The 27,607-nt window shown below is 52.7% G+C and overlaps 9 protein-coding genes across 9 annotated transcripts; 4 read left to right on the top strand and 5 right to left on the bottom strand.

Annotated features, from left to right (window-relative positions):
* Positions 1–762: 762 nt before the first annotated feature.
* On the bottom strand, positions 763–2,886 carry M406DRAFT_269973 (amidase signature enzyme; the record flags this gene model as incomplete). The annotated part of the gene is made up of 3 exons (XM_040918045.1): positions 763–1,265; positions 1,332–2,118; positions 2,224–2,886. The coding sequence occupies 3 exons, from the start codon at positions 2,884–2,886 to the stop codon at positions 763–765; spliced, it is 1,953 nt and encodes a 650-aa protein (XP_040771013.1).
* Positions 2,887–5,200: 2,314 nt separating this feature from the next.
* Positions 5,201–6,803, top strand: M406DRAFT_343645 (NAD(P)-binding protein; the record flags this gene model as incomplete). The annotated part of the gene is made up of 2 exons (XM_040921898.1): positions 5,201–6,069; positions 6,164–6,803. 2 exons carry the CDS (start codon positions 5,201–5,203, stop codon positions 6,801–6,803), a joined length of 1,509 nt encoding a protein of 502 aa, XP_040771012.1.
* A 134-nt stretch (positions 6,804–6,937) lies between these two features.
* Positions 6,938–7,770, bottom strand: M406DRAFT_75399 (uncharacterized protein; the record flags this gene model as incomplete). Its single annotated transcript, XM_040925838.1, has 3 exons — positions 6,938–7,500; positions 7,635–7,665; positions 7,732–7,770. 3 exons carry the CDS (start codon positions 7,768–7,770, stop codon positions 6,938–6,940), a joined length of 633 nt encoding a protein of 210 aa, XP_040771011.1.
* A 1,161-nt stretch (positions 7,771–8,931) lies between these two features.
* On the top strand, positions 8,932–10,989 carry M406DRAFT_343643 (uncharacterized protein; the record flags this gene model as incomplete). The annotated part of the gene is made up of 2 exons (XM_040921897.1): positions 8,932–10,299; positions 10,339–10,989. The coding sequence occupies 2 exons, from the start codon at positions 8,932–8,934 to the stop codon at positions 10,987–10,989; spliced, it is 2,019 nt and encodes a 672-aa protein (XP_040771010.1).
* Positions 10,990–11,871: 882 nt separating this feature from the next.
* Positions 11,872–13,227, top strand: M406DRAFT_269754 (uncharacterized protein; the record flags this gene model as incomplete). The annotated part of the gene is made up of 2 exons (XM_040918026.1): positions 11,872–12,047; positions 12,192–13,227. 2 exons carry the CDS (start codon positions 11,872–11,874, stop codon positions 13,225–13,227), a joined length of 1,212 nt encoding a protein of 403 aa, XP_040771009.1.
* A 146-nt stretch (positions 13,228–13,373) lies between these two features.
* M406DRAFT_269825 (uncharacterized protein) lies at positions 13,374–14,256 on the bottom strand (the record flags this gene model as incomplete). Its single annotated transcript, XM_040918035.1, has 3 exons — positions 13,374–13,469; positions 13,682–14,017; positions 14,095–14,256. 3 exons carry the CDS (start codon positions 14,254–14,256, stop codon positions 13,374–13,376), a joined length of 594 nt encoding a protein of 197 aa, XP_040771008.1.
* A 1,280-nt stretch (positions 14,257–15,536) lies between these two features.
* M406DRAFT_269832 (P-loop containing nucleoside triphosphate hydrolase protein) lies at positions 15,537–20,699 on the top strand (the record flags this gene model as incomplete). Its single annotated transcript, XM_040918036.1, has 12 exons — positions 15,537–15,615; positions 15,674–16,336; positions 16,407–16,633; positions 16,706–16,900; positions 16,960–17,047; positions 17,119–17,352; positions 17,421–18,199; positions 18,278–18,797; positions 18,862–19,164; positions 19,251–19,392; positions 19,455–20,015; positions 20,081–20,699. The coding sequence occupies 12 exons, from the start codon at positions 15,537–15,539 to the stop codon at positions 20,697–20,699; spliced, it is 4,410 nt and encodes a 1,469-aa protein (XP_040771007.1).
* A 454-nt stretch (positions 20,700–21,153) lies between these two features.
* M406DRAFT_358686 (uncharacterized protein) lies at positions 21,154–22,668 on the bottom strand. The gene is made up of 2 exons (XM_040923975.1): positions 22,320–22,668; positions 21,154–22,201 (listed from the first exon to the last, which is right to left on the bottom strand). The coding sequence occupies exons 1-2, from the start codon at positions 22,501–22,503 to the stop codon at positions 21,435–21,437; spliced, it is 951 nt and encodes a 316-aa protein (XP_040771006.1). The 5' UTR covers positions 22,504–22,668; the 3' UTR covers positions 21,154–21,434.
* Positions 22,669–25,384: 2,716 nt separating this feature from the next.
* On the bottom strand, positions 25,385–26,840 carry M406DRAFT_343639 (FAD/NAD(P)-binding domain-containing protein; the record flags this gene model as incomplete). Its single annotated transcript, XM_040921896.1, has 3 exons — positions 25,385–25,531; positions 25,649–25,960; positions 26,067–26,840. 3 exons carry the CDS (start codon positions 26,838–26,840, stop codon positions 25,385–25,387), a joined length of 1,233 nt encoding a protein of 410 aa, XP_040771005.1.
* Positions 26,841–27,607: the final 767 nt, after the last annotated feature.

Here is a 27,607-nt window from a genome sequence, read left to right as displayed (position 1 = left end):
AGTGGAGTTGTGAACATGGCTGTGATGGGTGTGGCAGAGATTTCGTTTGCAGTGCCGGTAAATGCTGCCATCAGTATCCTTATTTTTTTTATTTTTTTTTCGTTTTTATCTCCAGTCGTTCTCTTCTTTGTTTTCTCCCACTCTCCCATTTTTTCTTTCCTTCTTCTCCGACGTCTTCATATAAGCGTCTACCATCCTCTCAACTCAGAATCCTCCCTTCAAAAAAAACTAGAAAAAGTTAATTCACAAAACAAAGAGCTTCGGATCTGGAATACCGCCTCGCCTTGGAGAAGTTGATCATCTCATGAGAACAATGGAAAAAGGGGGTCTGGAGACGACTGAAAGCGCCGGGCATTGAGAAATTAATACTGTTCCCGATTACGGCATACAATCACGCAATAATTCCGATCGCGTGCAGTCTGCGTTCCGGAGAAGAGGGTCCAGATGCCTGAGGTGGGTCATATGAACGAAATCATATGGAATCTGCTGCCACACCTCGTCTGTGCAGTGTGAGTGACTGTCTTCTCTGGCCAGCGATCTCATGCGTTCACCTTGCTCTCAGAAACAATGGCCTGATGGCGGTGGATCTGAGAGGTGCACGTTGTCAAGCTGTGCGCCTATCATGGTAATTACTACTTGCAGGACTAGACTCAATTCGATGACATCTCGTTCATTTAAAGTATGAATGCAATGTCCTCATGAGACGCTGGCAGCGCATATTTTTCTCCTCCACACGCGCAGTCGCAACACCATGACTAGATACTACCTCTGCAGGACTTCCCCTCCATAAATGGTCTGGCCCACCTCAGGCACAGGCACGATACCTGCAGCCACCAGGTCCTGCGCCAGCCTCACGAGCAGCCCGTCGCAGTGCTTGGCCACGAGGACATCCACGGTGACAGGGAAGAACTCGTCATGCTGGGTGATGTTGCTGAACCCGCTCGCCTGGCCCACGGGGAACACGCTGTCCGGACACTCACTGAAGACGCTGATGCGCCCGGTCGAGAACCCCCAGGGGACGGACGGTGCCGACCTGTACTCGTTGCGGGGCGTCTGCGAGGCATCTGATCCCGGGTACAGCAGGATCGCAGAGGAGCATTGGGAGGCGTCGTCGACGGGGGCGAGGATCTCGGAGCCGAACCAGTCCATGAACAACGTCTTGTTGGTGATGGCTAGGTCGAGTGCGTCGGCGGGCTGGCTGTCAGTAAAGGCCCAGCGGATCAAGGGAGCCGGGTCGACAAAGGGCAGCCGGCCGTCGTGAAGCGCTTTTCATAGCTGTTAGCTTTCGCACAGGAATCAAGCAGACTGTCGAAGAAGGTTGAGCGACTTACCTGCGTAGTCGGCGTAGAACGGGTCTCTGACCAGCTCTGTCTGCTGTTTCCCAATCAACGTTGGGTAGGTGATGTTCAGGAGGTCGTCCAGGGCCACACCTCCGGCTCCGGTCACGTTTGCGTCAGCCCACGCCTCCGAGAGGTCCAGCGCCGTCGCGTTCCCACCGACAAAGGCCGCCAGCTTGTTGGCAAAGTCAATAAGCAGTGCGTCCGCGTCACCACCACTGGCGTCGGTAGGAAAACCAACCAAGTACACCGTTGTCGGGTAGTTGGGCGACTCGTTGCTGTCCACGAATGAGGTGTAGTTGTCCCCGTACAAGACCTGCTGGGCTACATCCCACAGATAGGGGTCCCTCGTCAGGAAGCCCGCCGTGTCCAACACCGGGCTCAGCGGCATCACATTGTCCAGAGAGACCAAGCCGTGGGACGGACGGTTGCCGAACAGGCCTTGGACCTCTGAAGGACCCCGGATGCTGCCACCCGTGTCACTTCCGACGGCTATGTCGAGCCACTCGTAAGTGGCGATACTCGCGCCGGCGCCCGACGAGCTTGAGGACGGATCCTGGTAGCCGTCACCGCGGGGGTTGAAGGGCGAGTGGTAGTCTACCCAGTCCGCGGTGGCAGTCTCACCGTTGGCAAACTGGCTGGGCTTCTGAAGGCCGACAATCTGAGCCCCTGCGTCGATGAGCCGCTGGACGGCTGGTCCTGTCACATTGTTCTCTGGGTACAGATTGTACCATGCCCGGTTTCCGTTGGACGACTTGACTCCTGCGAGGTGGTAGATATCCTGTTGAACGGTCTCAGTCAGCATCCACATGGTTCAGAACTGTCTTTTTTCTTCTTTCTTTCTTCATTTCATTCATCTTTTTCATGTCCTGGTTTTACAACATACCTTCACACCGATGCGAACTCCAGCCAGAGGCTTCTCTGCGGTCTTGGTGAAGTAGAGACGGGACGGCACGCCAATAGTCAAAGCTGCTGAAGAGGCGACCTGGGCAGAGAGGGGCTGGAAGGTTCCGTCCGGTTTCTGCAGAAGGGAGGTAGCAAAGGAGCCAGAAAAGTCTTCATAGAGCCGATAGACCTGGTGCAGTGCCCCGGTGTCCTTGTTGAGGAAGTAGGGACCAGAAGGTATTGTTGTTGTGTTCAGAGGATACGTTGTTGTGTTTGCCGTCGATCTCCTTCGAGACTCATACGTCTGTGCACCAACTGAGCTCATAAACACTGCTCCGGTGAAGCCGTCCTGGAAGACATCGTCGCTCGCTGTCCAGTTGCTGAGTAGCTCACTGAGTTCTGACTGGGCGATCGCCTCTTGAACAATGGTGACGGGGGCAAAGCCAAAGACACTCCCGACGGCTGATAGTGATTGAGACTCGACGGTAACATGACCTGCGATGAAAGGCGAGATGAAGTAGTCCACATCGTTCAGAACGACGGACAAGCCACTGCCCGTAAGTTGAGAGGAGACGGGCGGGGCATTAGCGAGGACTACCAGGACAGCCCCGACGAACCCAACCAGGCGCGAACTGGCCCACGATTTGGGGCAATAGCCGAGCATTATGAAGAGATCTCGACCTTTTTCAGAAGGGCCGAGCTGTGGTGGTGATTTTATCTTTTTTGGCTTTTATTCTGCCGCCTCGTGCCCGCTACAGCAATCATCGTCCTCGTCAAGCAGCGGGCCAGTCACGCCTTATATGCTGATACTCCTGCATCTGCACAGCGGTAACATAAGTAGGCAGTGCTCAATGCCAATGCAACCTAGATTGGATGCTATGCAGCGCTTACCATGCAAAGCCTTATCTCTCCTTGGTGTGTGGGAACCGGTCACCAGCCGGACTATCGTATCGAGTCTTGGTTTTCTTAGCTTATCTTGTTGCCGGGCCCGGCGGTGGTTTTCTCCGGGCTTCAGACGGGACGGGAGATTGAGAAAATCACCCGCCGGAGAAAAAGTTGAATGCTGTGGTTCTTTATTCCCGTGAGACATTTTGTTCATCCTCAATTGTGGCTTAACAGTCAGGAGCTGGACGATTGTAGCGTGGGAATGTCTTACTTCTAACACAAAGATAGAAGAGAGGGCAATAATTACAGACCGATCATACAAAGTGAGCAACGTCTTACAAAGCTGGCTAGAAGATTTTTCCTATAACTACTATACAAGGGATCGAAAGTACTACATATGTACAGAGACCTGCCAAGGGTTGCCCGGTTGCGCCGGCAGAAAATGGCGAGACATCAAGGTCCGAGAATCCGAATCAATCTTTACATGATATCGTAATTGATTCACCAGCGTGATCTTGGCGAGTAGATATTGGTACTTGGCGGTGGACCTCGTTAGAAAACTACCCTGCATAGCGTGGTCCTGTAGTGGATAGACAAAGTACCTCGCTATGTAAGTGCCCTACGTTGCCAGAGGGAAATCCAAATACGAACGAGCTCGTGGAAGCAAGGAAGTATTCCCATGTGAGAACTGCTATGTACTATGGTGTTATCTTGTTGGATGACTAATTTTCAGTTACCGTTTTCCGTCTGTCATATAACCATGAAACTATACAGATACAAGTCCTGTGCATTGCTGCCCCTGTCAGTGCCGTCCCTGCGCCTGGACAACTAAGTTCACGTTCGAGGTTGGCAGTGAGGGTAGAGAGACCACTAATCGTGCTCTGCTGGGCACATAGTACATCAAGAAGCTGCCGCATTGGGGCACCGTCAGTCCAAGACCGCATAGCAATGACCTCACCTGTCGGAATGGGGCCCACGACTATCCACAAAAAAACTGCACACGAAGATGCGTCTGCGCCTCGTGAAATTAATGACGAGGTTACGAGGCAGCAGTCCGCGAGTGCCACAACGTATTGCTTGGGGAGCTAGAAGTATAAAGCGCTTCGTCATCCTGAATGCAGATCGTGCAAAATATTTGCTCTCTTCCGCGTCTGCATCTCAGCATAAGATGTTGCCTAGGTCTTTGGCTCATGGTGGATTCTGCTTGAAAATCGTCCCAGCGTCAGTCTGTGCTTTGGCTATGAGTTCAAAAATTGCTGTAGATATAGAATTGGGTTTTCACCATCTTCTTGGTCTTATTGAACCGGCTGGAAGAAGAAGTCACATGCTGATCATTCCGGATAATTTATATTGTATTGTATTTCCCTTATGCAAAGAAAACGGGGTCGAGTCTTCGTTCTTCTAAGCTACAAAGACAACCGCTTGTACTTGCTCGTCGGAGGCTCATAGGAAGCTAAGTAGTCGAATTCTAGAACAACATTCAGCATGGCGACTTCGTCAAAGATCTTTTCTTAGGGCGCCAAGGCAAGTGCAATTGAGATTCACCACAGCAATGCTGGAGACTATTAGGACTTAATTGAGTAAGTGGTCACTCACTATTGGAATAACACGTTTAATTAGCCTCATGGCTGACCACAATTGCCAAGTAATTGATAGTCAAGTACTTTCCCATTCGTGGGCGTTACTCTAACTCTACCCAAGGTGCAACGGTGCGAGTTTCAAGATGGTCCCTGCCATTCGTTTCGTGAATAAACAAACGGTCGGATTTTCTCCAAACAGAGAACATAACAAGACGGACGTTGTGACCCCACCTCGTCTTAACCGGATTTCGAAAGACCCGGGGCGAGATGCCTTCACCTCCGTTACAGCCGACCGCACCACTTAAATCCATGATGGCATGACTACACATTGAGAACTCATCATCGTTATATGGTCGAAAGCCTGCTCAAATCAACCTAATAACATCCGTTGACTCCAAAACTTATGTCGAGAAGATCTTATCCACCATTATGATGGAAGCGATGGCAAGCTACGGCCTCAGCGTGGACACAACCACGTGTTTCACCACCCTCCTGGCATTTATCCTCTTGCTAATGTTACTGCTGTTCTATTACATCGTCAACCTCAACCGCCTCCTCAGCGCCACACCGTCAGACTTCGCAAAGCTTATTTCTCGACGGTGGACGCGGTCAGAGATCAAGAACACATATGCCCGCCTCTCCAAGAATCCCATCACCACTGCCTCATATGCATCCCAGCTGCCGCCAAAGCAGCACCGCCGATATATCATCACGGGCGGATCGGGTCTCGTTGGCGGGTACATCGTCCTGCAACTTCTAGAGAGGGGCCAGCCTCCCAGCAGCATCCGCATTGTCGACTTTCAGGCGCCGCACCGGGCCGACATGCTCAGCGGGCGGGCCGCCAAGGTGGACTTCCAAAAGGCGGACATCTCGTCAGCCACGTCTACCGAGGCTGCATTCGCCGCGCCGTGGGATGACTCTGTTGCCAGTCTGCCGCTGACTGTCTTTCACACGGCAGCGGTGATCATCCCTTCGGCGCGCTCTGAGCTCGTCAATGGCTTCTGCGAGTCCGTCAACGTTCTAGGTACCGAGCACGTGGTTGCTGCGGCACGGCGGGCGGGCGCTGATGTCTTAATCGCTACGTCCAGCGCCTCCATCGCCATCCGGCCTGTGGAGTTCTGGACGAACCCCTTTACGAAAGGGCGAGATTTCCCCCGCTACTTCTCGCAGGTTTTGGACGAGTCTGACTTCTTTCGCCCGCTGCGGCCTCACCATGATTTCTTTGGCAACTACCCTGCTTCAAAAGCCAAGGCTGAGAGGATCGTATGTGGTGCTAATGGAGATCAGCTCAGGACGGGCTGCATCCGACCTGCAAACGGGGTGTACGGCCATCCTACTGATAACCTGATCGGCTCGCCACTGAATATGCAGACATATCCACAGTAAGCAGACTCTTTTTTCCCCCTTACTTCGCCTGAAATTTATCTTTCTGTCGTTTCTGATATCCTGATAACCAATGGCTAACTATATTCCTAGGTGGGTCTCACATATCATCCAGAGCTTCGTGCACGGCGTCAACTGTGCCGTAGCCCACCTGCAGTTCGAGGCCATCCTCGCGGAGCCCGGGTCCTCTGTCTCGCCCCAGGCTGGCCGCCCGTTCTGCGTGACCGATCCAAACCCGCCCATCTACTACGGCGACCTCCACAACGTCATTGCGACGCTGTCTTGCACACCCTTCCGTCTGCTCGAGGTCCCGCCCGCTCCCATGCTGCTACTGGCCTACGCCGTCGAGTTCTACAACCTGCTCCCCGCGCGGCTGCCCTGGCTGCGAAGGATCCTGCCAGCCCTCCCAGGCGCCGTTGTTTACCTGGAGCCAGGCCTGTTTTCGATCTGCACGCACCTCGTTGGGAACATGGATGCAGCTTGTAGGCCTGTCGACCAGGGCGGTCTTGGGTACCGCGGTGTGCTGACGACCCTCGATGGCATGTGCCAGGAGCTCCTCGACTGGAACCACGAGCAGGGGCAGCATGCAGAGGAGGTAGCAAAGTTGGGGGTGGGCAGCAAAGGCAAGGTTGGGATGAATAGCAAGGTCGTGGCCAAGTATTACCGCAACAGCGTCGCCCTGGCTGAGGAGATTCGCAAGCTGGGCGCAGTGGGCGTGGCGGTCAAGGCTTGACTGATCCTAGCCTCTCATGATCGACAATCCTAAAGCCTTTTCTTCTTCTTATTTTTTTTTTTTTTTTTCATTTCCATTTCATTACTCTCGCAAGGAAACAGCTCGCGAAGATGGGCTCCTCCTCGTTCCCTTACCTACCCACAGCACACGCTGGGCTCCTCGATTCCTCCGACAGCCGTGTTCTCCTCCTCATCACTCCCTATTTTCATTCCTTCGCTCTTCACAATGATTCGCCTTGTCATCCAGTCACAGAAGAATTTTCCAAGCCCGCCGCCAATGATCACACATATGATCACATAGCCATTATAGCTCATGACCAGCAGCATCACAAGATAAGCGACACCCAGGGACATCGCGTGGATGATAGCTCGGATAGCCTGCTGCAACGGCGATGCACGAAACATAACCGCTCGGCTTGCCTGCATCTGACCCGTTGCGGTAATTGTGGTCTTGCTCGCGGCCTTGGTCGACCCGTCGTCGTTCTTTTGGTGTTGTGCGAGAGGGTCTGGTGTCAGGAATGAAAGGTCGAGGCTGGTGGCTGCTGCCGCCCCAGCCTGGAAGCTTCGTAGGATCCAGTCATCAAACTCTCTACCGAGGCGTCGCAGGGCTTCCATTACCATCACTAAGAGGACGGTGCCAATGCACGTGGCCGCGAAGGCGCCATTGCTGCCGACATGCCATGACTCTGCAATGAAACCTTTGGTGCAAAAAGGAGGTGGGATTAGTGTCGGATTTCAACATCACCTAGTCGCACGTTCCTAGAATTCAATGAATTCTCTAGCTCTTCTGAAAGAACCAGAGGATATTCAAGAGATGAATAATTATGCTTACACGAGTCGATGGTGTACCAGTTCCACAGCATCTATCGGGTTCTCATGTCAGACTCGGTGTGTAATCAATCTGGAACAACTCTTCCACATGCACTTACCGACTGGTTACACGTCCTTGAGCTCATTTCCATGTCCATCTTGGCGGCTGTTGATGATTATCCGAATGTGGGTTCTGGAATCCTTGTTGTATTGGGGAAAACTTGTGTCTGATGGATGACTCAAAGCCAATCTTCGGAGTGTACGAAGTGGCCTCTGATCTTATAGCAGTGAAGTTGAGAGTGCTGGGGGGGTTGCAAGACTCTTGAAGAGCGAGGTGAAGAAATGAAGGGTCGAACAGCTTGTTCACACTTGTCCGTCTCCGTCAAAGGAAGCACAGCCGTGACAACTAACACCGGCACGGGGCATTGGTGACAAATAGCATTCTAATGAAAGGGAAAAAACAGGGGCAGCATTCGTGTTGGAGTAAATATTGAGCCAAGAGTCAAAAACGTGCTCAAGTCCGCCGTTCCGGCTTTGCCTGGCGTCGTGGATCTTCTGCTTCGCCAAGCATTGGCAGTGTAGAGAAACCTCACCTTAGCAAGACCAGTCCAGTGGAGTACGTGCAAGATGATTAACGACAGTCCCTCATTGAGCCTGGATCCTCACACAGGGTAAGCAGCGAGGGCAACAGGCCTGGAGAGAAAACTTGCTCAGACTAGCTCGATGATGGTTTTCTGAAGTATTGTTACTTCAATTTTTCTTTCTCCTCCATTTCCCCTCCGTGATGAAGAGAATGTTGCGTTACCTAGCGCGGGTGAATGAGATTAATTAGTGCAAGACAATGTCCCGGCGCCGGTGCCCCGGGTGTGGAGCCGAGCAAGTTTTCGGGAGAGGGTTTGTGCACGACTCGGTATCAAGGGTAGAGAGAGAGAGAGAGAGAGGAGTGGGCGGCATAAAAACGAAACAAATGGGCCTAGAGCCTCGGACTCAAGGTGTGTCTTTCGCGGGGGGGTATCGGAAACATCGTGATCCTGGTGGATGAGGAAAAGAAACATGCTCATCATGGGGCCTGGGCGGAAAGTTGCTCGGACAGCAAGCATCTGGCCTTAAGGTGGTTGAGGCTTCAAAGAGCGTCTGCCCTCCTTTTTGGGGGGAGACTGAGACCTAACTATCGCATGTTCAGATATCTCCTTCTTTTCTCCTCCTCCTCGTCTTTCTGCTGCTTTCCCGGCCAATTCCCACAGGCACAGGCGTTGGCCCGGAACACAACTGTACCACCATCACCGCACCCATCATCATCACCTTCTTTTTTCTTCATCATGGTCTGGCAGAGCTGGGTGGCCGCGCGGGCGCACATACAGAACTTTACCGATGCAAATTCAAGTAACACGCAGCACCACTGGGGCTACGCAGACCGCATCATCCCCTGCACAAGCGATGCCGGCTCGTGCGAGTACCTTGATGTCGTCTATCACGGGCACGACGTCGGAATCCTGTACACTGGTATTTTTTGGGCATCGATCCTCGGCACATTGCTGCTATGGGGCATTTCTCGACGGATCCCCGCAGCTGGTAGAGATGACAAGGCTGCAGCACCAAACCAAGCACGAACAACAACAACACCAACAACCAGCATGGAGGCGCAGCAAGATAGGTCCCATGTTGGTGGCATTGAGCGACTGCGCCAGAGCACATCGTCCCTGCTCAGGAAGTATCTCCTCCCCGACTTCGCGCCGCGAATCCTAGGCCACGTCACTCGGCTCCAGGTGGTGGTACTGCTGATCCTCGCCGCATACCTGGTCATCTTGAGCTTCGCCGGCATCGTCTACAAGACGTGGATCACACCGGTCAAGGGGTCGCCAGGCCTCCACAACACCCGCACGTCACTAGGACCCTTTGCAGACCGCGTTGGTGTGCTCGCGTACGCACTCACCCCGCTGTCGGTGCTGCTCGGCAGCCGAGAGTCCTTGCTGAGCCTCATCACGGGCATCCCTTACCAGAGCTTCCTGTTCCTGCACCGCTGGGTGGGGTACATGATCCTGATCCAGTCCAGCGTACACACCCTCGGTTGGATAGTCGTTGAGGCCCGCCTCTACCAGCCACAGCCGACGACGTGGAATGAGCTCGCCGCTGAGCCGTACATCCAGTGGGGTTTCGTAGCGCTGGGGCTGCTGGTCCTGCTCTGCGTGCTTGCTACGCCGCTGGGCATCAGGCTGACCGGGTACGAGTTCTTCCGCAAGGCGCACTATGTCTTGGCTATGGTCTATATAGGGGCTCTCATCGGCCACTGGGAGCAGCTGCAGTGCTTCCTTATCCCCGGGATCCTGTTGTGGTTTGTCGACCGACTGGGCAGAATGGTGCGGACAGCGCTGCTGCACTACCAGTGGCTCCCTGCCAAGGCGAGATGGGGATTCGAGTCCGTCCCGGCACGACTGACACACTGGACGGATGAGGAGGCAGGCGATGTTGTCAGGCTGGATTTTGAACATGTGCAACAGCCCTGGCAGGCAGGTCAGCATTTTTATCTGTGCTTCCCTGAGGGCAGTGTTTGGCAAAGCCACCCCATGACGCCCCTCTCCCTGCCGGTCGCAGACAGTGCAGGGCGCGTAAGGCATTCGTACGTGATCCGGGCGAGGAAAGGCGAGACCAAAAAGCTTGCACAGATCGCCTCGACAAAGCATGCTGCAGTGCGTGCTGCAGCGGCGGCCGATGAGAAGATGGCGCAGGTTGGCGAGATCACCACGCCTGTAGTCATGACAGGTCCATATGGTCTGGATATGGTCAGCGACCTGCCTTCTGGCTCGAACGTGCTGTGTATCGCCGGCGGCACTGGCATCACCTTTGTGCTGCCGGTGTTGCTGAGGCTTGTGAGGGACAGGCCGAGGAAGGGGAGAAAGGTCGAGCTGGTATGGGCAGTAAGGAAGGATGTGGATGTGAGGTGGGTCGAAAACGAGCTCGAAGAGATCCAGAGCGCTAGGTGCTCACACGGGATCCATGTCGACGTGTACATCACGAGAGAGAAAGCTCACCACCAGTCGAGCTCCTCCTCGTTGTCGTCGTCGTCATTACCATCATCATCTCCAAAAGTGGATGGAGACGCAGGTGGAGGTGGCTCGGGCTGTGACTGCAACGACATCTCTCACCATCACCCAATTAGTACCCAGGTTCCTGATCAGAGGAGACCCAAGCTGCGTGGGATTGTCGAGGCCTTTACTAGCTCAGTCACTCAAGGTTCGACGACAGTATACGCAAGTGGTCCTGGCGGGATGATCGGAGATTTGAGAAGGGCGGTGGCAGGTCGCAACGAGGCCAGCAAAGTGTGGGGTGGTGACAGCAGGGGCGCTGTAAGGCTTGTATGTGATGACAGGTTAGAGTAATTTTGATAGCCTGGTGATGGTTGACTGATTGCTTGACTTCAAAATCAAAAGTTGCCTCCCCTGATACAAAGTACAGTAGTGCAGTAGATAAATGTCCAAGGGAAGTGACAAGGGGAAACGGGGGCGGGGGGGGGCTTCCTCTGCATACTGGACTTAGTGTCCAGCTGACGAACACTTGGCAGTGCCTTCCCTAAAAAGTGATGACTAATACGCTGTTTACTTGCTACAGGCCACTTGCCCCCAATGCCTGCCTGCAGCTGAGCTTCCGTGCACTGCCACCTTGGCTCCTGTAGCGAGGCATCACTGCGCGCCGTGCCATGCCATCCGTTCACGCACGACATGCACGACTCACGACGATAGCACAACATGGCCCCTCTGTCCTGGTACAACACTGCACCTGGTCGTCTTCATCTCCGACAGTTTGTGTGATTGATCAGTTCGTATACGCAAGCTACGCCTTTCATTTGCCTCTTGACGATTGGGTTTTGGTGGGAGGGGTTTTTTTTTTTTCGGTTGTTTTGTTATTTCTTTTTAAGAGGGAGGTCTTCTGCTTTTTAAGTCATACCCGGCCTGGGAACACTTGGTTTGTTTGCCGTGCTGCGGATCTCGTACATTTGAGCAGGTCATAGCTTTTGGTTTTTTTGGGATAAAGAATCGCTCCATCTACGACATCAAGGCAGACAGCCACTCGGTTTGTCTTGGTTCATAGAGCAGCGTCCGAGGGTGTGGTGAAGTATTCTTTTCATCATACAACGCAAGCACAATCCTCAGACGGCCCAAGGCTCGAGAATCGTATTCCCCATCTTCTACACCGTCCTCGAGCGAACAGGACCCAGCTCGTCGACTTGTCTTGCGACCATGGCGAATCACGGCTTCAGCCAGATGCCCAACTGGGACCGCCCTGCCAAGGTCGGCCACAGAAAGTCGAGGAATGGCTGTCTGAAGTGCAAGGCACGTCGGGTCAAGTGCGATGAGCTTCAGCCCGCCTGTACGAACTGTACCCGTCTCCGTTTCGACTGCACATGGCCTGAACACGCCCTCAGGCCCATGCAAGCACGGTCAAAGCCGTCGTCCTCGCCAAATCCTCCTCCTTCGCGGACCTCGCCCCCCTCCACCACCGGCAGCGCATCGGTGCCTTCCTCCTCTCACCACAACACGCCGCCCGAGCAAGCAGCAGCCTCCTTCATGGCCCACTGGCCAAGGTGGTCTTACGACCAAAACCCGTTCGCCCAGCTCGACGATGACCAGGGCATCAGCCTGCCCGAGTCCAAGGCCCGCCGCATGTTAGAGCACCGCCTCCTGCAGAACTGGTACCAAAACTTGAACAGGCAGTTCCCCATGTATCCGCACGATGACTGGCGCGACGTGTGGGTCGTCCATATTCCCCGTCTCAGCCTCCAGCATGAGAACATGCTGCACGCTATGCTCGCCACCTCGGCAACCAACCTGCTCAGCTCGCACAGCACCGATAGGGACCTCTTCGCCGCCAGACAGAGTTATATCATCTCGGCCCTGTCTGCCCAGCGCCGCGAGGTGCAGAAACTCTCGGCCGAGAACGCCGAAGCCGTGTGCATGGGCTCTCTGCTCATCTCCATCACCTCCTTCGCCATGCTTAGAGAGCGCAGTCTAGACCCCTACCAGCCGCCTATGGAGTGGCTCCAGCTCGGCCGTGGCGCCGGCACCGTCATCTGGCAGAGCGTCGAGGCCATCGTCTCAGACGCCAAAGAGGGTGAATACCCCGCCCTGATGACCGTCGCCACGGCATATCCCCACTTTGGTAGGGACCAGAGCTATTTCAGCCCAGAGATGCGGCGGGACTTCAACAACGTCCTCACGCAACGCGTTGCCTCGGGGGATGACTGGAATGACGAGGAGACCAGAGAGGCCTACGAAAAGACGTTGAGCTACGTTGGGAGCATCCAGAAGGGCATAAACGATGGCGAGCCCATCTACGCCCTCACCAGACGAATCCAAACTTTTGCTCTGATCATACCGCCGCGGTTCGTCGGTCTACTGAGCCTGCAGAGGCCAAGGGCGCTGGTCGTCCTGGCGCATTTCTGGGCAACCGTCTCACAGGTGCACAATGTCTGGTGGCTCGGCGGAATATCCCCTGATGACGAGGATTCCACGGCAAAACGAGAGATCCGGGCCATCAAAACGGTCCTCCCAAAAGAATGGCTGCCAGCGATGCTCTGGCCTTTAGACCGAGTCAATCTGAGGGACGATGTTGTCATCTGATACCTCACACACCATGCATATCGGAGGCAAGATTCACGTGGGAACCGAAAGAATTCTACCGTCGTTTATTTTCCTAACAATGGTGAAAAGATAACGAATTCCCTTTATAACATGGTCAAAGTCCGCCACTGATACACTGATCTGTCCTACTCCCTCTCGGCTTTCATCTTCATATCCTCTTCTTCTGTCTTGGGAACTTTGACGAATGTCGGGACGGTCACGGCGTTCAGCTTGCGGAAGGCCTGTGGCATGATTGTCAGCTTCTCAGGCCCTAAACTATCCATAACCTCCTCCAGGCGAGACAGCCCTCCTGAAAGGAACGGTCGCGACCAGCTAAAGTTGCAAAAGGCCCACCACGCAGCACCGTTTTCTGTCCTCACAGCCCGAAACACGAATGGGTTCGGGATCCAGCTGCCTTTCGATACCATGGCGATCCGAGGAGGAAAGAACTTACATCGCTGATTGCGCCGTCGGGCAGATTTCCGTTCCAACGGTCTTCAACCTTATCGATCTTGCCATCGCTGCCCACATGAATGCGCACAATCGAGTTTATCACCTGCTCCTTCTTGATTCCCTTGACGACGTACTTGTTACTCATCTCCAACTCGATCGGATTTCCGGCGCTGGTCACCTGGTGGTTCTGAAGCTCGATGGGCTTGAAGAGTGCCGGCAGGCCGTAGAACTGTGCAGCGTACTTGTGGTATCCGGTGGCTACCGTAAGGGGGTCGGTGAAGGTGGCATCCTGGGACCAGACGCTGAAGTGCTTGAGCGTCGGGTTACCCTCGAAGAGCTACATTACGATCTCATCAGCGGGGTGTATGCTTGAGGGGGCCAATGGCTCTCTGGTAGGAGGAAGAGCGCGCGTACATCCAATACGGAACCAACCAGGACCTTATGCTGCTCTGTCAGCTGGACGCCCGGGGCGGTGTTGATGTTTGTGTTTTTGATGCCCAGAGACGAGAATGAGGGGGTGCCTCCAGCGCCACCAGTTACACCCTGGGCACGCACAGGCGGTGTCTGTGTAGCCATGCTTCTGTATCTAATGGGTAATTTCCTATCTATAAGTGTTGATCTAGGTACGAATGCCCTGGTAGTTCGCGTTGATACCGTGAGCAGCAATGATAATGATAGTATTGATGATGTTTTGAGAGGCATAGCCCGTGTGATTGATGCAGTGCTTGAAAGAAAGAGGAACAAAGTCTTTGGAATGATGCCGAGTTTGCTCTTTTATATCAACACATACACCAAGCGGACAATATGGTGTCGTCACGGACTACACAAAGTACTAAGTAGCCACCAGAGCTGACGCTGTATCACTTTGACGTCATGACTTGGCTCAGGAGGCGGAACGGCGCGAGCCTAACTTTCTCCAAATGAGTACATCTTTTGTCTCTGGATTGTAAATTCATTCATCATCTTTGCTCTTTATTCTTTTCCCCGCCCAAAATACAAAGGTAGTCGTGAGAGGTGCTCAATTTGTCTGTCACTTGATCGCGTCAAAGTGAAGATGTGGCGCTTATCAGGGATGGTAAGGAGACCCCATTCACGACAACTCCATTTGGGAACGGTTCACTGATGATGGGTGCTGTGCTGGAAGGGAGGCAAAGAAATAAAGAGAAAGTGAGAGTGTGTGTGGCCTCACAGAGAAAATGAGAAGGAGGAAAAAATTAAAGGTGAGGCGGTCGGGACGAAGGAAAAAAAGATGGGTAGCGGTGACAATGAGTACTAGGAAGAAAGAAAGGGATGTGTGTAGGCGTTGGTCGCAAAGAGTATGAGATTCTAGAATAGAAAAGTCGACTTCGAAAAGAGAATGATCTGCTCCCGAAACCTCCGAGAGCCTGTCGAATGGGAGAAAAATGAAATGAAAAAGAAGAAAACAAATATCAGCCTGCCACTTTCAGATGCGAATTTGAAGACCTATCAAGGAATAGGGGGATAAGATTAGACAAAAGGCATACCAGGCAGGAGCTTCACCGTCCGGAGCAATCTGTAATCCGGTCAGGGGCTTACGCGCACCAGGGACGGAAATAAGTCCAAGGAAAAGTAAGCAGGAGAATATCGCCATCCAGAATCTGGCTTAGCGGGCTCATCCTTTGCCGGTCATATCTATCTAAGGGCAGCCAATTTACATTCGCAGCGAGGCATTATTAAGTGATTCAACCAACAGCACTCCACTCCTTGCAGCATCAACTGTTTCCACAAGTTCTATCGGATCTCCACCATTTATCAGAAGTTCGAGCAGTCTGGCATTGAATTGTTGTCGAAATTATTGAAATCGTTGCCTTGCAAGGGGGGGAGAAGTCCAAGCCATGGCATCAAGTTGTGGTGATGGGATGTTCGGACCCGCTGTGTACAGCCAAGCATGTCGGGGTGGATTTGACTATACGTGTATGTAACCTTTTTCACGCTGAAACTGTTGACATGGATCGCTGAATTGTCATGGCAGCTCTCTTTGAGGAAAGCATTCTCAATATCTTGCCTTCAGCAATCTTCTTGGTTCTTGGCCCGCTGAGGATTGCCCATTTACATGCGAACAAGAGGATTGTCACCACAACATGGATATACTGGGCCAAGCTAGCCACTGCTGCCTGTCTGGTTGTGTGGACCTCAGTGTTGCTTGGTCTGATCTCAAACACCAGCGTGTTGTCGGCGAGGCCAACCAGAATTGCAGCGGTAGCCCTCGACCTTGCGGCCGCACTTCTGGCCTGCGCGCTCTGCCATTTCGAACACATCCAGTCGCCTCGTCCCTCATTCCTGATCTGTTCTTGGCTTGTGATAACAGTTCTCCTTGACTCAGCGAGGACTCGGACCGCCTGGCTGGCCTATCCTGACAAGTCTATCCCAGGCCTGATGCTGTCAAGCGTATTGACCAAGTCTGCATTTCTAGTTCTGGAAAGTGCTGAGAAACGAAATCAGCTACTGGGCGACGCCAAATCCATGTCGCGTGAGATGACAAGTGGGCTACTCAGTCGCGGCTTTTTCTTTTGGCTGAACGGTCTGCTTCGAAGTGGATACCGCACTGTCTTGAGTACGTCGTCGCTGCCGGCCATCAATGAAAGGCTTGCCACAGCAGAGCTGGCAGAGCGATTCGAACGAGCATGGAAAACATGTAAGATTTGGATGGGGTTCCCGCCGGAAAAAAAATGACACCTCGATGATTGAAATCTGACTAGCGGAAGGCGAACCAAACCATGCATACAGCCTTGTACTGGTTATAGCAAAAGCGCTCAAGTGGGAACTTCTCAAAGTTGTTCTCCCACGACTATGCGTGCTGGCCTTGGCCATTGCACAGCCGTTCATCATCAACGAAGCAGTAACGTTCATCAGTCTCCCGGATACCTCAGCGACTCAGAATATGGGATATGGCCTCATAGGTGCGGTGGCTCTTGTGTTCATAGGTTCCGCGGTAAGAGCTTATCCCTTCATGGTCCAAAATTGGCTGTATATATATGGCTTGACGCCTGACACACTGTTATAGCTTGCCACCTCGTGGTATGAACACATCGCTTTTCGTGCCATGACTATGTTGCGAGGTGGTCTGATATCCATGATATTCGGGACCATGGTCGCCTTGCCCATCGACGATGTCAGCGAATCTTCGGCGATGTCTCTCATGGGATCGGATGTCGAAACCTTAGCCGAAGTTCTAGACACTGTCATTTGCGAATTATGGGTACTTTAGCTGCTGCCGGTCGCCGCTGGAGGTCTTCAACTGACGGGCTTTCCATGTAGGCCAGCTTCGTGCAGCTTCCGATCGCCATCTTCCTTCTCGTACGACAATTAGAAGCCGTCGCGGTTGTACCGGTCATAATTGCCATATGTATGTCGCCAAGAGGCATCAAGAGCGCTTTCGTCCTTTGGGTTCCCTTGCTAATCGGTTCCTCTTCACAGTATTCACGGGGGTGTCTTTGAGCTATGGTCGATTTGTGTCTCAGCGTCAGAAGACGTGGCTCGAGTCCATGCAGTCCAGACTCAATTTCACCACGGAAATTCTTGGGTCCATCAAGAGTGTCAAGATGCTAGGACTCACGGCCGCGATGACGTCCTTGATTGAGCAGCGGAGGGCCGAAGAAATTGCAGTGTCAAGGCGGTATCGATACCTACAAAGCTTCAATGTTTGCTGGCGTGGGGTGCCCTATCCTACAACGCATTGATTCCTAGTTCATATTCACTGACGAAACCGACAATCCTAGTCAATCTTCCCGAGTCTATCGGACAGCTCGTCGTCTTCGGCGCATACGCACTTGTCGCTAAAGTTTCGGGCGCGCCAAGTCTTTCCGTCACCCAAGCAATCACGGCCCTGTCCATTATCAGCCTGTTGAATGATCCCCTGGCCATTTTGCTTTATGCGATTCCGCAATGCTTCAATTCGCTGGGTTGCATGGCGCGAATTCGAGATTTCCTTCTCCAGCCACACCGACAAGAGCGACGCCTGCTGGATCTAGAAACACGCGAAACGCGTGAACGTGCCGCAAAGCCAGAGAGAGAAAACGCCCTGGAACTCGATAACCTGACACGATCTCGGCTGTCCGAAGAACCGAGCGCTATTCCTAGTGTCGCCATATCGCTGCGTGGCGCGTCATTCAGCTGGACGACTTCAGCCCGCAACAGGAATGCTATTGATCTGGAAGTTCCCATGCTGCCCAATGGATACCTCGTCATGGTCATCGGGCCTGTGGGTAGTGGCAAATCGACTCTTCTCAAGGGTTTGCTGGGTGAGACTCCACACCTAGGTGGTGAGGTGTCGCTCCCAAGCAACCGAGTTGCCTTCTGCGACCAGACGACCTGGCTACTCAACGGCACCATACGTTCCAATATTGTTGCCGATACTAGTCAAGTGGACAAGTCTTGGTACAAGACCGTTGTAGCTGCATGTGCGCTGGATGCCGACTTGGAGGGATTGCCTGAAGGAGATTTGACCTTGGTCGGTAGCAGAGGAGTTAAGCTGAGCGGCGGGCAAAAACAGAGAATTGTGAGTGTTTCAAAAACTCATTACCTGCCGAACACACACGCAGAAATGGGGAAAGTATGCTGATTATGTGTTTGTCAGGCCCTCGCTCGTGCTTTGTACTCGCGCAACAGGATCGTCCTTCTTGACGATATTTTTAGTGGTCTGGACAACACCACTGAGCAAACTGTCTTTGACGGTGTATTTGGCACCAAAGGGTTACTTCGCCACATCGGCGCGACAACAATACTCACCACGCATAGCGTCCGACATTTGCCCAGCGCAGACCACATTCTAGCACTGGAAGAAGGCGGTAGAATTGTGGAGCAGGGTACATTCGAAACATTGAAAATCCAAAAGGGTTACGTCCAGGCACTCGAAGTCTCCCAAACCAACGGTGCTGTAAACAGTACGGAGAAGCAGCCAGTTCCACCCCGAGGAGAAGAAGCCAAGACGCAGGGCCTGCAAGGCAGCGCGGCGGCAGCAGACGAAGATCACCAAAGCGAAAAGAAGGGTGGCACTCTTGCTGTCTACAAGTACTACCTCCAAGCTCTAGGGCCTTGGAAGGTGACCCTCTTTTTGTTGTTCCTCTGTATTGATGCCGCGTTTCGATCTATTCAATGTAAAGTGAACCGCAACCTGGCATAGGCGTCGCAGCATGCTAACAAATGGGTCTTCGCGAGCAGTCCTCTGGTTAAGCAACTGGTCCTCAAGCAACAGCGCCTCAGATTTAGGGTACTGGCTTGGAGTTTTCGCCGGCTTTACGGTCCTGGGATGCATTGGCCTCATTGGCGGTGTTGTCTGGGCTTATTCATTCATTGTGCCAGCAGCTTCCGAGAACCTCCATTCCGTGGTTCTGAAGGCCGCCATGTCCGCACCGATGTCATATTTAGCGAGTATCGAAACTGGCGTCTTAGTCAACCGCTTTGGTCAGGACATGAGACTGGTCGATATGGTGCTCCCACGCAATGTTGTTGTTGCTGGGTTTCGTGAGTTCTTGGACCCTTCTTTCGCTCGACATTTCCCTGGCTACTTTATATGAGGGTATCGTCATCCTGTCACTAACCTGTAACAGAGGGTCTCAGTACGATTGGTAGTGCTGGCCTGGCTATGTCTGCCGTTGGGTATGCAGGGGCCACTGTCCCTTTGATTCTTTTGGTAGTCATCGTGGTGCAGAGGTTTTACCTGCGCACCTCACGGCAACTGCGTTTGCTTGAGTACGTCCACAGTTCCCTCCCTGAGAAGTGCAATTCTCGTTTACTAAATAGAACCCTCTTAGGATCGAAACGAAGGCCCCACTCTTCTCGCACTTCATAGAATCTCTCAACGGTCTTGCTACCATTCGAGCTTTCGGACGGATGGACCAATTTACCGACAAGACACTCGCCTTGCTCGATGAGGCTCAAAGACCTTATTACTTGCTTCTTTGTCTACAGCGGTGGCTACTCCTGGTATTGAAGCTCACAGTTGCCGGGCTTGCGATACTTATCATGGGTCTTGCTGTCAAGCTTAGGGCAACTGTCGAGCCTGGCTTGCTTGGTATCGCGCTGGTCATGATGATGAGTATGGGGACTAGCCTTTCCGGCTTCATAAACAACTGGACCCTGCTCGAAACATCTCTTGGAGCGGTCGCTCGAATCCGAAACTTTGCCACAGAAACGCCCAGTGAGACAGATTCGAGAAACAACGTCGGTCCCGTCCCTTCGTGGCCTACTCAGGGCGCTATTGAGTACGACAACGTCTCGGTGCGCTACAGCAATACGTCGGACCCCGTGCTACGAGGTATATCTATGTCCATCAAGCCAGGCCAAAAGATTGGGCTTTGTGGGCGCACAGGAAGGTTAGTCCTGCCGCAGCATCCACAGAGAGAACTTCTGCAGCGACTAACAAAATTTGTGCTGCCAGTGGGAAAAGCTCATTTATCATGTCTCTCCTCAGCCTCGCAGATGTGTGCCATGGACGTATCCTCGTCGACTCAGTGGACCTAGCTACCGTGCCTCCGGCGCTTCTCAGGCAACGGCTCAGCTGTTTGACACAAGAGCCTTTCACCTTCACATCTTCTGTCAGACTCAATGCTGATCCTTCGGGACAACGTACAGATGCAGAGATAATCAAGGTCTTGAATCAAATCGGTCTGTGGCGAGTCATAGTGAACAAAGTCAGCGCCAGCGACCCCGAAACGCCTGGCACGAACCCCCTCGATGCCACACTGGACGGAAATTTCCTATCACATGGCCAGCGACAGGCTTTCTGCCTCGCCAGAGCCATGCTGAAGAAGAGCAATGTGCTCATCCTGGACGAGCCTACGAGCAGCGTGGATCGACAACTGGATGCCGAGATGCAAGCCATCATCCGCTCTGAGTTCAGCCATTGCACCATTATCATGATCGCTCACCGCCTTGACTCTCTTCTGGATTTTGACAGGGTTGCTGTCATGGATGGAGGCCGCCTGGTGGAATTTGGCCCGCCCCAGGAGCTGCTCAAGAGAGATGGGTACTTTTCGAAGCTATATACCGGATCTTGACGATCAGTATCGAGAGCCTCGGTTTATTTTACGCTTCCATCTGAATCAAGGGTCATTTCAGCAGACACTGTATATGAGAGAATAGGTTAAATGACACTAGTTGATAGACTGATTTTTCTTTTATAAAGTGGCTTATAATCTGTCCGACCCTGCCTCAAATCGATTATGACATGAATTGCTAACAAACAAAGATCATCACTATGAAACAAAGTTATTCAGAGGTAAGTACTACGAGTATTTTTATCATAATCTTTCCAGAATAAGAAAGGGCATCAGCTCAGCCTCATAGAAATTGTAAGATACATGATGCTAGCAGAATGCGAATATCTAGCACAATTTAAGTGCATGCCTAATTATTTGTGGTTAAAAAATGCTCACAGCTGCTCAAATGTTATATCATTACTCACTGCCCTTAGTATCAGCATTAAGTATCAGCAGCATGATTCTGACTGCTCATTTTGATACACGTCTGGTTGTCATAATCTAGTTTCCTGGGGATATATCTAGCTGCGTAAAGTGAATATATATACAAAGGTAAAATAGAAAAACATCAAAGGAAATGTGAAGCAAAAGAAAAACGAATAGCAACGATCCTCCTTATTTGTCCAACAATTTTTGTCTACAAGAGGAAGAGAGAGAAAAAGGGAGAAAAAAAGAGACAACATGCCTCCCCAGTTCACGTCTCTCTTTTCCTCAAGACTTTATATCACGATATCATCAACAGACATCCATCATTTAGACGACTCTTGACAGGTGGGTGGTCAGCCATTCCTTGGCGCCATAGTTGATGGCGACAGCGGTGACGGCAGCGATGCTGCCACCAAAGACGGCCAGATTGCTGAACAGGCTCCAAAGCCCCCTCCTGATGGCGGTGCTGCCGATATCGTGGAACATGGCCGAGTCGTTGACGTTGGGGAACGGCACATCGGGGACGGGCTTGCCCAGGAACTCGCACAGGGGCTCCCAGCCATCGCCCAGCTTGTACTCGAGCAGCTGACCGGGCCTGGCCTTGGCGCGCACCTCTGCGTAATGGGCCTTGTAGATCTCCTTGGCCGTGGCGGCCTGCTCCTCCTTGGAGTCGGCGAGCCAGCAGGCGCGCGAGAGGCGCATGTAAGGGTCCATCAGGCGGCCGTACTTGTAGTGCAGCAGGCTCATCACGCAGCGGAGGCCCGTGCTCGGCCACTGGACGGCCATGATGGTGGTGCTGAAGGACTTGAACCACTTGTCCAGGTCGCGCTCGACCAGGACCACCTTGGCATCGGGGTATGCCTCCATGAGCTCGACCGAGAAGAAGCAGCCGGGGCTGTCGGTCGTGGCGCGGAACTCGCCCAGCAGGTTGTCCCACTCGGCGCGCCCGAATGGTTTGAGGTCAGGCCTCTTCTCTGGTGTGAACTTGGCCTCGGCGGCATCGGCCCACATGGAAAGATCGCGCGTCCTGGACACGGCTGTGGACATGTGTGCGACAGGACCGCAGCCAAGGATCTCAAGAGCTGCCTTGATGGCTATTTTGTTTTCGTCAGTCACTCTCTGGACTGTGTCGTCCTCTCCAGCATCTTCCTTGCTTCTTTCCTTCTTTCGTTTCCTCCCTCCTTCATTTCCCAAGACGATGGAATAACTTACAAGAAGTGCCCGTCCTCGGCATTCCAGGGCAAATCACCTCGAACGGCACGGTCCTCGTCCTCGTCCTAGGATCCTCCAGCGTGTCCGACTCAAACATCAGCTTCGTGGCCTCGCCCACGATAGTGCTCCTATCGACAGAGCCGCCCACAATGGCGTGTCGGTCGACGCTCTTGACTTCGGCCATCTCGGTGGATGAGCTCTGCTATACCGTTACAATAATTGTTCGCGGACGGCTCAGAAAAGAGAAAGGAGAGAAAGCGAGGAGGAATGGTTTGAACTCGTCAACAGTACGTGACAACGAGATGAGAAACCAAAAAGAAGTATTAATTGGCCTGAGCAAATCTTAAAGACGATGATCACAGCAGGCAATGTGTATCTGTCAGGTGTTATTGTTTGATAGAGCTTCCAGACCCAGGCATATACTCTGATGAGGTCGGGCTCAGCGCATGCCCGAGCCGCCGATCCACACTCGGCCGTGCAGGGGTTGGGTTCTTTTTTGGCCTGTCTCCCTCCTCTGCCAGTGAGGAGTTCCGGGGGTAATCAGCACATGCCCGAGACCACGTTTGCCTTGATCAAAGCCCGACCACCAGTCTTAGGAGGCCAAGAGGACCTCTACAATCACCTTCCAATTATGATCATGAGGATTCATCTCTCTCCGTACACATTTCTATGGTGGATGTATTTTAATGTTGGAATGGGCCAGAGATGGGCTTTTGGAAGAGACGGGGTATTTGTTATATTTACATGGCCCAGAAACACGAAGCAGCCTTGATCATTCAATGTAAAAGGAATGAAAAATTGTTGACAACATATGTACATACATGCTGATCCTCCCATGTTGACTGATGACATAAGGGAATCCTACAGTATCATCGTCATAGCTGATGAGACTGCGTCCTCAGTTTTTGTTTGCAACTTGTCTGGGTCGCCAATGCATCGTCAATCTCCGAGTGGGGCCTGCACAACCAAACAATGCTTCAGATGATCGCTGCTGCAGGTCTAGACATACTCCCAAGCGTATCCCTATCAGCATCTCATTACATTGACCCCTTATGTGTTGCTAGAAAAAGGTGGGCATCGTCTGCGGCTCTTCGCCGTCCAAGAGCGCAGACTAGGGTGGGGTGGATCCTCTCTCGTGGCTCTTATCTTACTATTCACCGTCGACCTGCTTCTTGCGTCCAAGTCAGACAATAGGACACCACAACAACGAGCCCCCCCCTTCCCGCCACCCAGTCAACATGGGGTTGCCGGCAGACAGGAGACAGAGAGGGGGTGGGGGAAGGCGGCTATCCCATAAAAACGAAACCACCGACACCCGGAACAATCGCAACATTCGGCTTTTCCTTGATCCAGACCCCCTCCTTTTTCGTTACCACCCTGGACCTACATGTTCCGATGTACCGCTACTTGTTACCCGAACCTCAACACAACCCATCATTCTCAGCCTCTCTCAACTTCCAAACCTTCTAGGCTCCCCACCCTGTTCATAACATTGAGTCCGCCCTCGGGGACTTGTTATGTTGGGGGAATGCAAGGGGCAGCCGATCCATCATACATAGGGTAACATGGAGGGAAGGGGAAGGCTGGGCTGGGCCTGTTGTGATTTCTGGGTCCGCTCAGAGAGTTGAGAAAGTGCAAGACACTCAATCCTCATTCGCTGATCGTCCTCCTCCAGCACGTGACGCTCTGGGTCTCAAAGCCATTCCCATCATCTGCCCTCTGCCATAGTAGGCAGTTGGGTAAAAGAGGAGGGTGGACAAGCCTGTATGTTGCCTCCCCTCCCCCCCCCCCCCTCTCCCCCATTCCTCCTCCCCACTGAACCTATGCCCAGCCGCCACCACCACCTGAGAATCGGGGAGCCACCTCCAGATACCTCGCTGGCCACGCCCGGCCCCGGCTGCAACCCTCATTCACCCTACCAGCTGAGCTTTGACCCGGTCTCAACAGGTGGTCAGTCGTCGACGGCGGGTCTCGTCCTGGTCCGGACGACTCGCTCGTCCGCTCGCTTCCCCCACCGACTCTTCCGCTCGGATTAAGGTCGATCTACGAGGTCCTCGTCCACAAACGGAAGCCGTTGCAGCTCGAGCCCGGTAGAGGGTAATATTCATATTTGTATTCGGGCCCCGACCAGACCCAAATACTCTTTCTCTCTCTCTCTCTTCAGTTCAGTCTTTCTCATTCTCTTGAAGAGGGAGGCGACAGGTTACGTTCTGTTGGGGGAACAGCGAAAAAAAGGGGTCTCACTTTAGACTGTGTGGTGGCCAGAGCGAAACTGCTGATCCAGAACCACTTTGCCTTGCGTGAGCCAGGTTGGATTACCCACATCCGAGGATCATTCTAAGTCAGTACATGTGAAGTGCTGAATGCTAGTGGTGAGACGTGTCCTGCCATGCTACCTACAAGGGAATCGACTGCATGTGGTGATGGAGTGTGTGCTCTCTTCTTCACCATCCTGCCCAATGCGATTACTAAGTATAGCCATCTCACTATTAATTGATCAGCAGTGGGCATCTACATACTTTTTAGAAAGAGGCTGATGATTTAGAACGCGAGAGCCAGTGAGTAATTGGCCATATCAGTGTAGCGGGGCAACAGCCAAGTCTTATTGGAAAGCCTCAACGAATCAAAGCCTCTGGCCTCTTTCTCTTTACTTCTTTTTTCCCCAACGTATTCATCGGTAGATTTCCTTTCCGCAAATCAGCTCCACCGTCCCATCTCTTGTCAATTCTAGGGTAACTAGGTTTTAGTAACACTCCACGTTGGTGGCATGATCATCCATTACATTCACCTCTGCCTAACCCAACCTTGGCCCTTCTCCTCCTTATCGACTGCTCCTCCCTCCGTGGTGGTCAAGCACTGCCGGATAAACAAAATAATCAGGTATAGCTCGAATCCATTAAGAGAAGAGAAAGAAGGAAGGAAAAGTAAATGATCGCTTCTCTAATTATTATTATTATTATTATTATTATTATTATTATTATTATTATAGTATCTTGTGTGTTTATGTCTAGAGTAAAGAGCAAGTCGCATGATCATAACATCATGACAAATCGTGATTCGCAGCTTCACACTTCCTTCATGGCCAAGTCTTCATTATATTTGGCTCCCATTAGCCACCATAGCTTTGGTGCCTCTCCATCCTCTTGGCCATTATTGGCATTGATCAGACTCTCTTTTCCCTTCCCATCCGTCGAATAGAGCGCAGCAGCGGTCTAAGATCATATTAGTACATCATCACCGCTTCGTAATCACCCCGAAAGCAAGGGAAAGGAAGGAGAAAGAACAAGTAAAAGAGGAGGGGTGTGGCTGGAGTGGAGTTGGTTACTGACCATGCCCAATGTTAGATGGATGGCACCTTCGACTGTCGGCCATGGCTTATACACCTGACGGGGCCTCGAGCCCTTGATCATAGTCATGATATTACCGGCCACCACCTGTGCCTGCATCATGGCAGCCCGGCCCATCTTTGGTCCCTTCGTATCGGCTACATCGCCTAGGGCAAACCAGTGATCAATGCCACCAGTGGAAGAGTCTATCTGCAGTGTAGGATGAACGCGGATCCTACCAGAGGCTGAATCGACAGCATCTGGCAGGACATCTCTCAAGAGCCCCGAATTCGGCTTTTGGCCTGTGCAAGGTATCTGAACATGAGCCAAGTCAGCAAAAACACACATAAACACCAAGACGAGTAGGTCATGTTGAGGGCATGAAAAAAAACTCTCTCCTTCCTCTTCTCCTCCTACTTACTACCAGATCAAAGTTCTCTACTGAGCCGTTAGGGAGCTGCAGCGCTTGCATCTCCTTCCCTGCTCCGTCGACATCCACAGCCATGAACTTCGGGCGCACGCCAAGACGGGTCTCGATCTTTAAGTCCCTCATGCCCTCCATGGTCCGCTCATGAAGCCTCTCGCCATACCCAACCATCAACCTGTCCCTCGAGTGGAACAAGGTCACTCTCTTGTCTGGATAGAAGCTGGCAATATCCGTGGCCAGCTCGACCCCGACAGCGCCGCCGCCCACGACCGCGATGGACTGGGCCTCGAGGACGCTGTGCTGTGTGGCCCTTAGCTCCTCGCAGGCACCATGTTTGTCCGCCGACGCGACCTTGGAGGGGCGAGGAGATGACGTCCCCGTGGCGAAGACGAGAAACTCGCAGGAGAGCACCTCGCCCGAGGCGAGCCTGACCGAGCCGTCCTCTGTGACCTCCACAACCGTGTCCTGCCTCCTCTCAAAGATGCCCGTGGGCGTGCCGCCGCGGCCGTCGCACAGGATCTCGTCATACGGGATGAACGCCTTGGGCTCGTGGCCTGGTACGACGCAGTACCGTGGGAGGATAAACAAGGAGTGAAAATGGCTGTTCTTTTCCACCATGACGACCTTGTAGTCGCCTGGGAGCATCTCGCAGAGCCGTCGGGCCAGGAAGATGCCGGCATACGAGCCGCCGACGATGACGACGGTCTTCTGGGCCTTGGCTGCCTTGTAGGTGAGGCGGTGGATGAAGGCCTTGGGCTGCTGAACCATGCGGTCACCGACGACGTAGACGAGGTAAGGGATGGCAAAGCGGATGAGCGTGGTGATATCTGCGAAACCCATGATTCTATTGTGCGTGAAGGAAAGTATGTTTGAATATGTATATGTGTTTATGGTCTGGACAAGTTGGGTGTACTGTTCAAGATGGGAAGAAGAAGAAGAAGAAGAAGCAAATAGAGATAAGAAAACATAAAACGCAAACGATACCTGCCTTTTGTTTTACCTTTATAAGTGTAGTGAAGCCAATGGACACGCCAATAAAGATGTTCCGTCTTGTTTCTCGATTCATGTCCTTCTCGACCGGGCAGCCGGATCTGCCAGATTTCCGAGCCGGCCTTTTCGAAGAACAACTCGGGGACGGGACCTGTCATTCAGCCGCAGTGGCATCCACCGCCGGTTGACGAGGCCGTCAGCAAAAGGAGCCTGGCAGCCTGGGACGCGGACAATTTAGGACCAGACCCACATCAAAGACATGTTCACGATCTTATCAGATCCTTGGCGTCGGGCCCTGAATGGATCGGTATTCCCGAGGCCGACGAATATGCCGATGAACTGAACGGAGTATGATCCTCCCGGGCCCGATCTTCGGACATCTGCATCCTCATCATCCTCGAGGCGAGGCTATGCATGGAGTGTCAGATGAGTGGAACATGGTAGGGAATTTTTGGCTAATTGTCGTGCGAGGTGGTTCTTCTCATTGCAAATTTTTTTTTTTTTTTGGCCCTGTCCTGGACTATTTTTGTCATGTCATCTCCTTC

Source organism: Cryphonectria parasitica, assembly GCF_011745365.1.
Source record: "Cryphonectria parasitica EP155 unplaced genomic scaffold M406scaffold_11, whole genome shotgun sequence".
Classification (NCBI taxonomy): Eukaryota; Fungi; Ascomycota; class Sordariomycetes; order Diaporthales; family Cryphonectriaceae; genus Cryphonectria; species Cryphonectria parasitica.
This window is presented reverse-complemented; position numbering and strand designations above follow the sequence as displayed.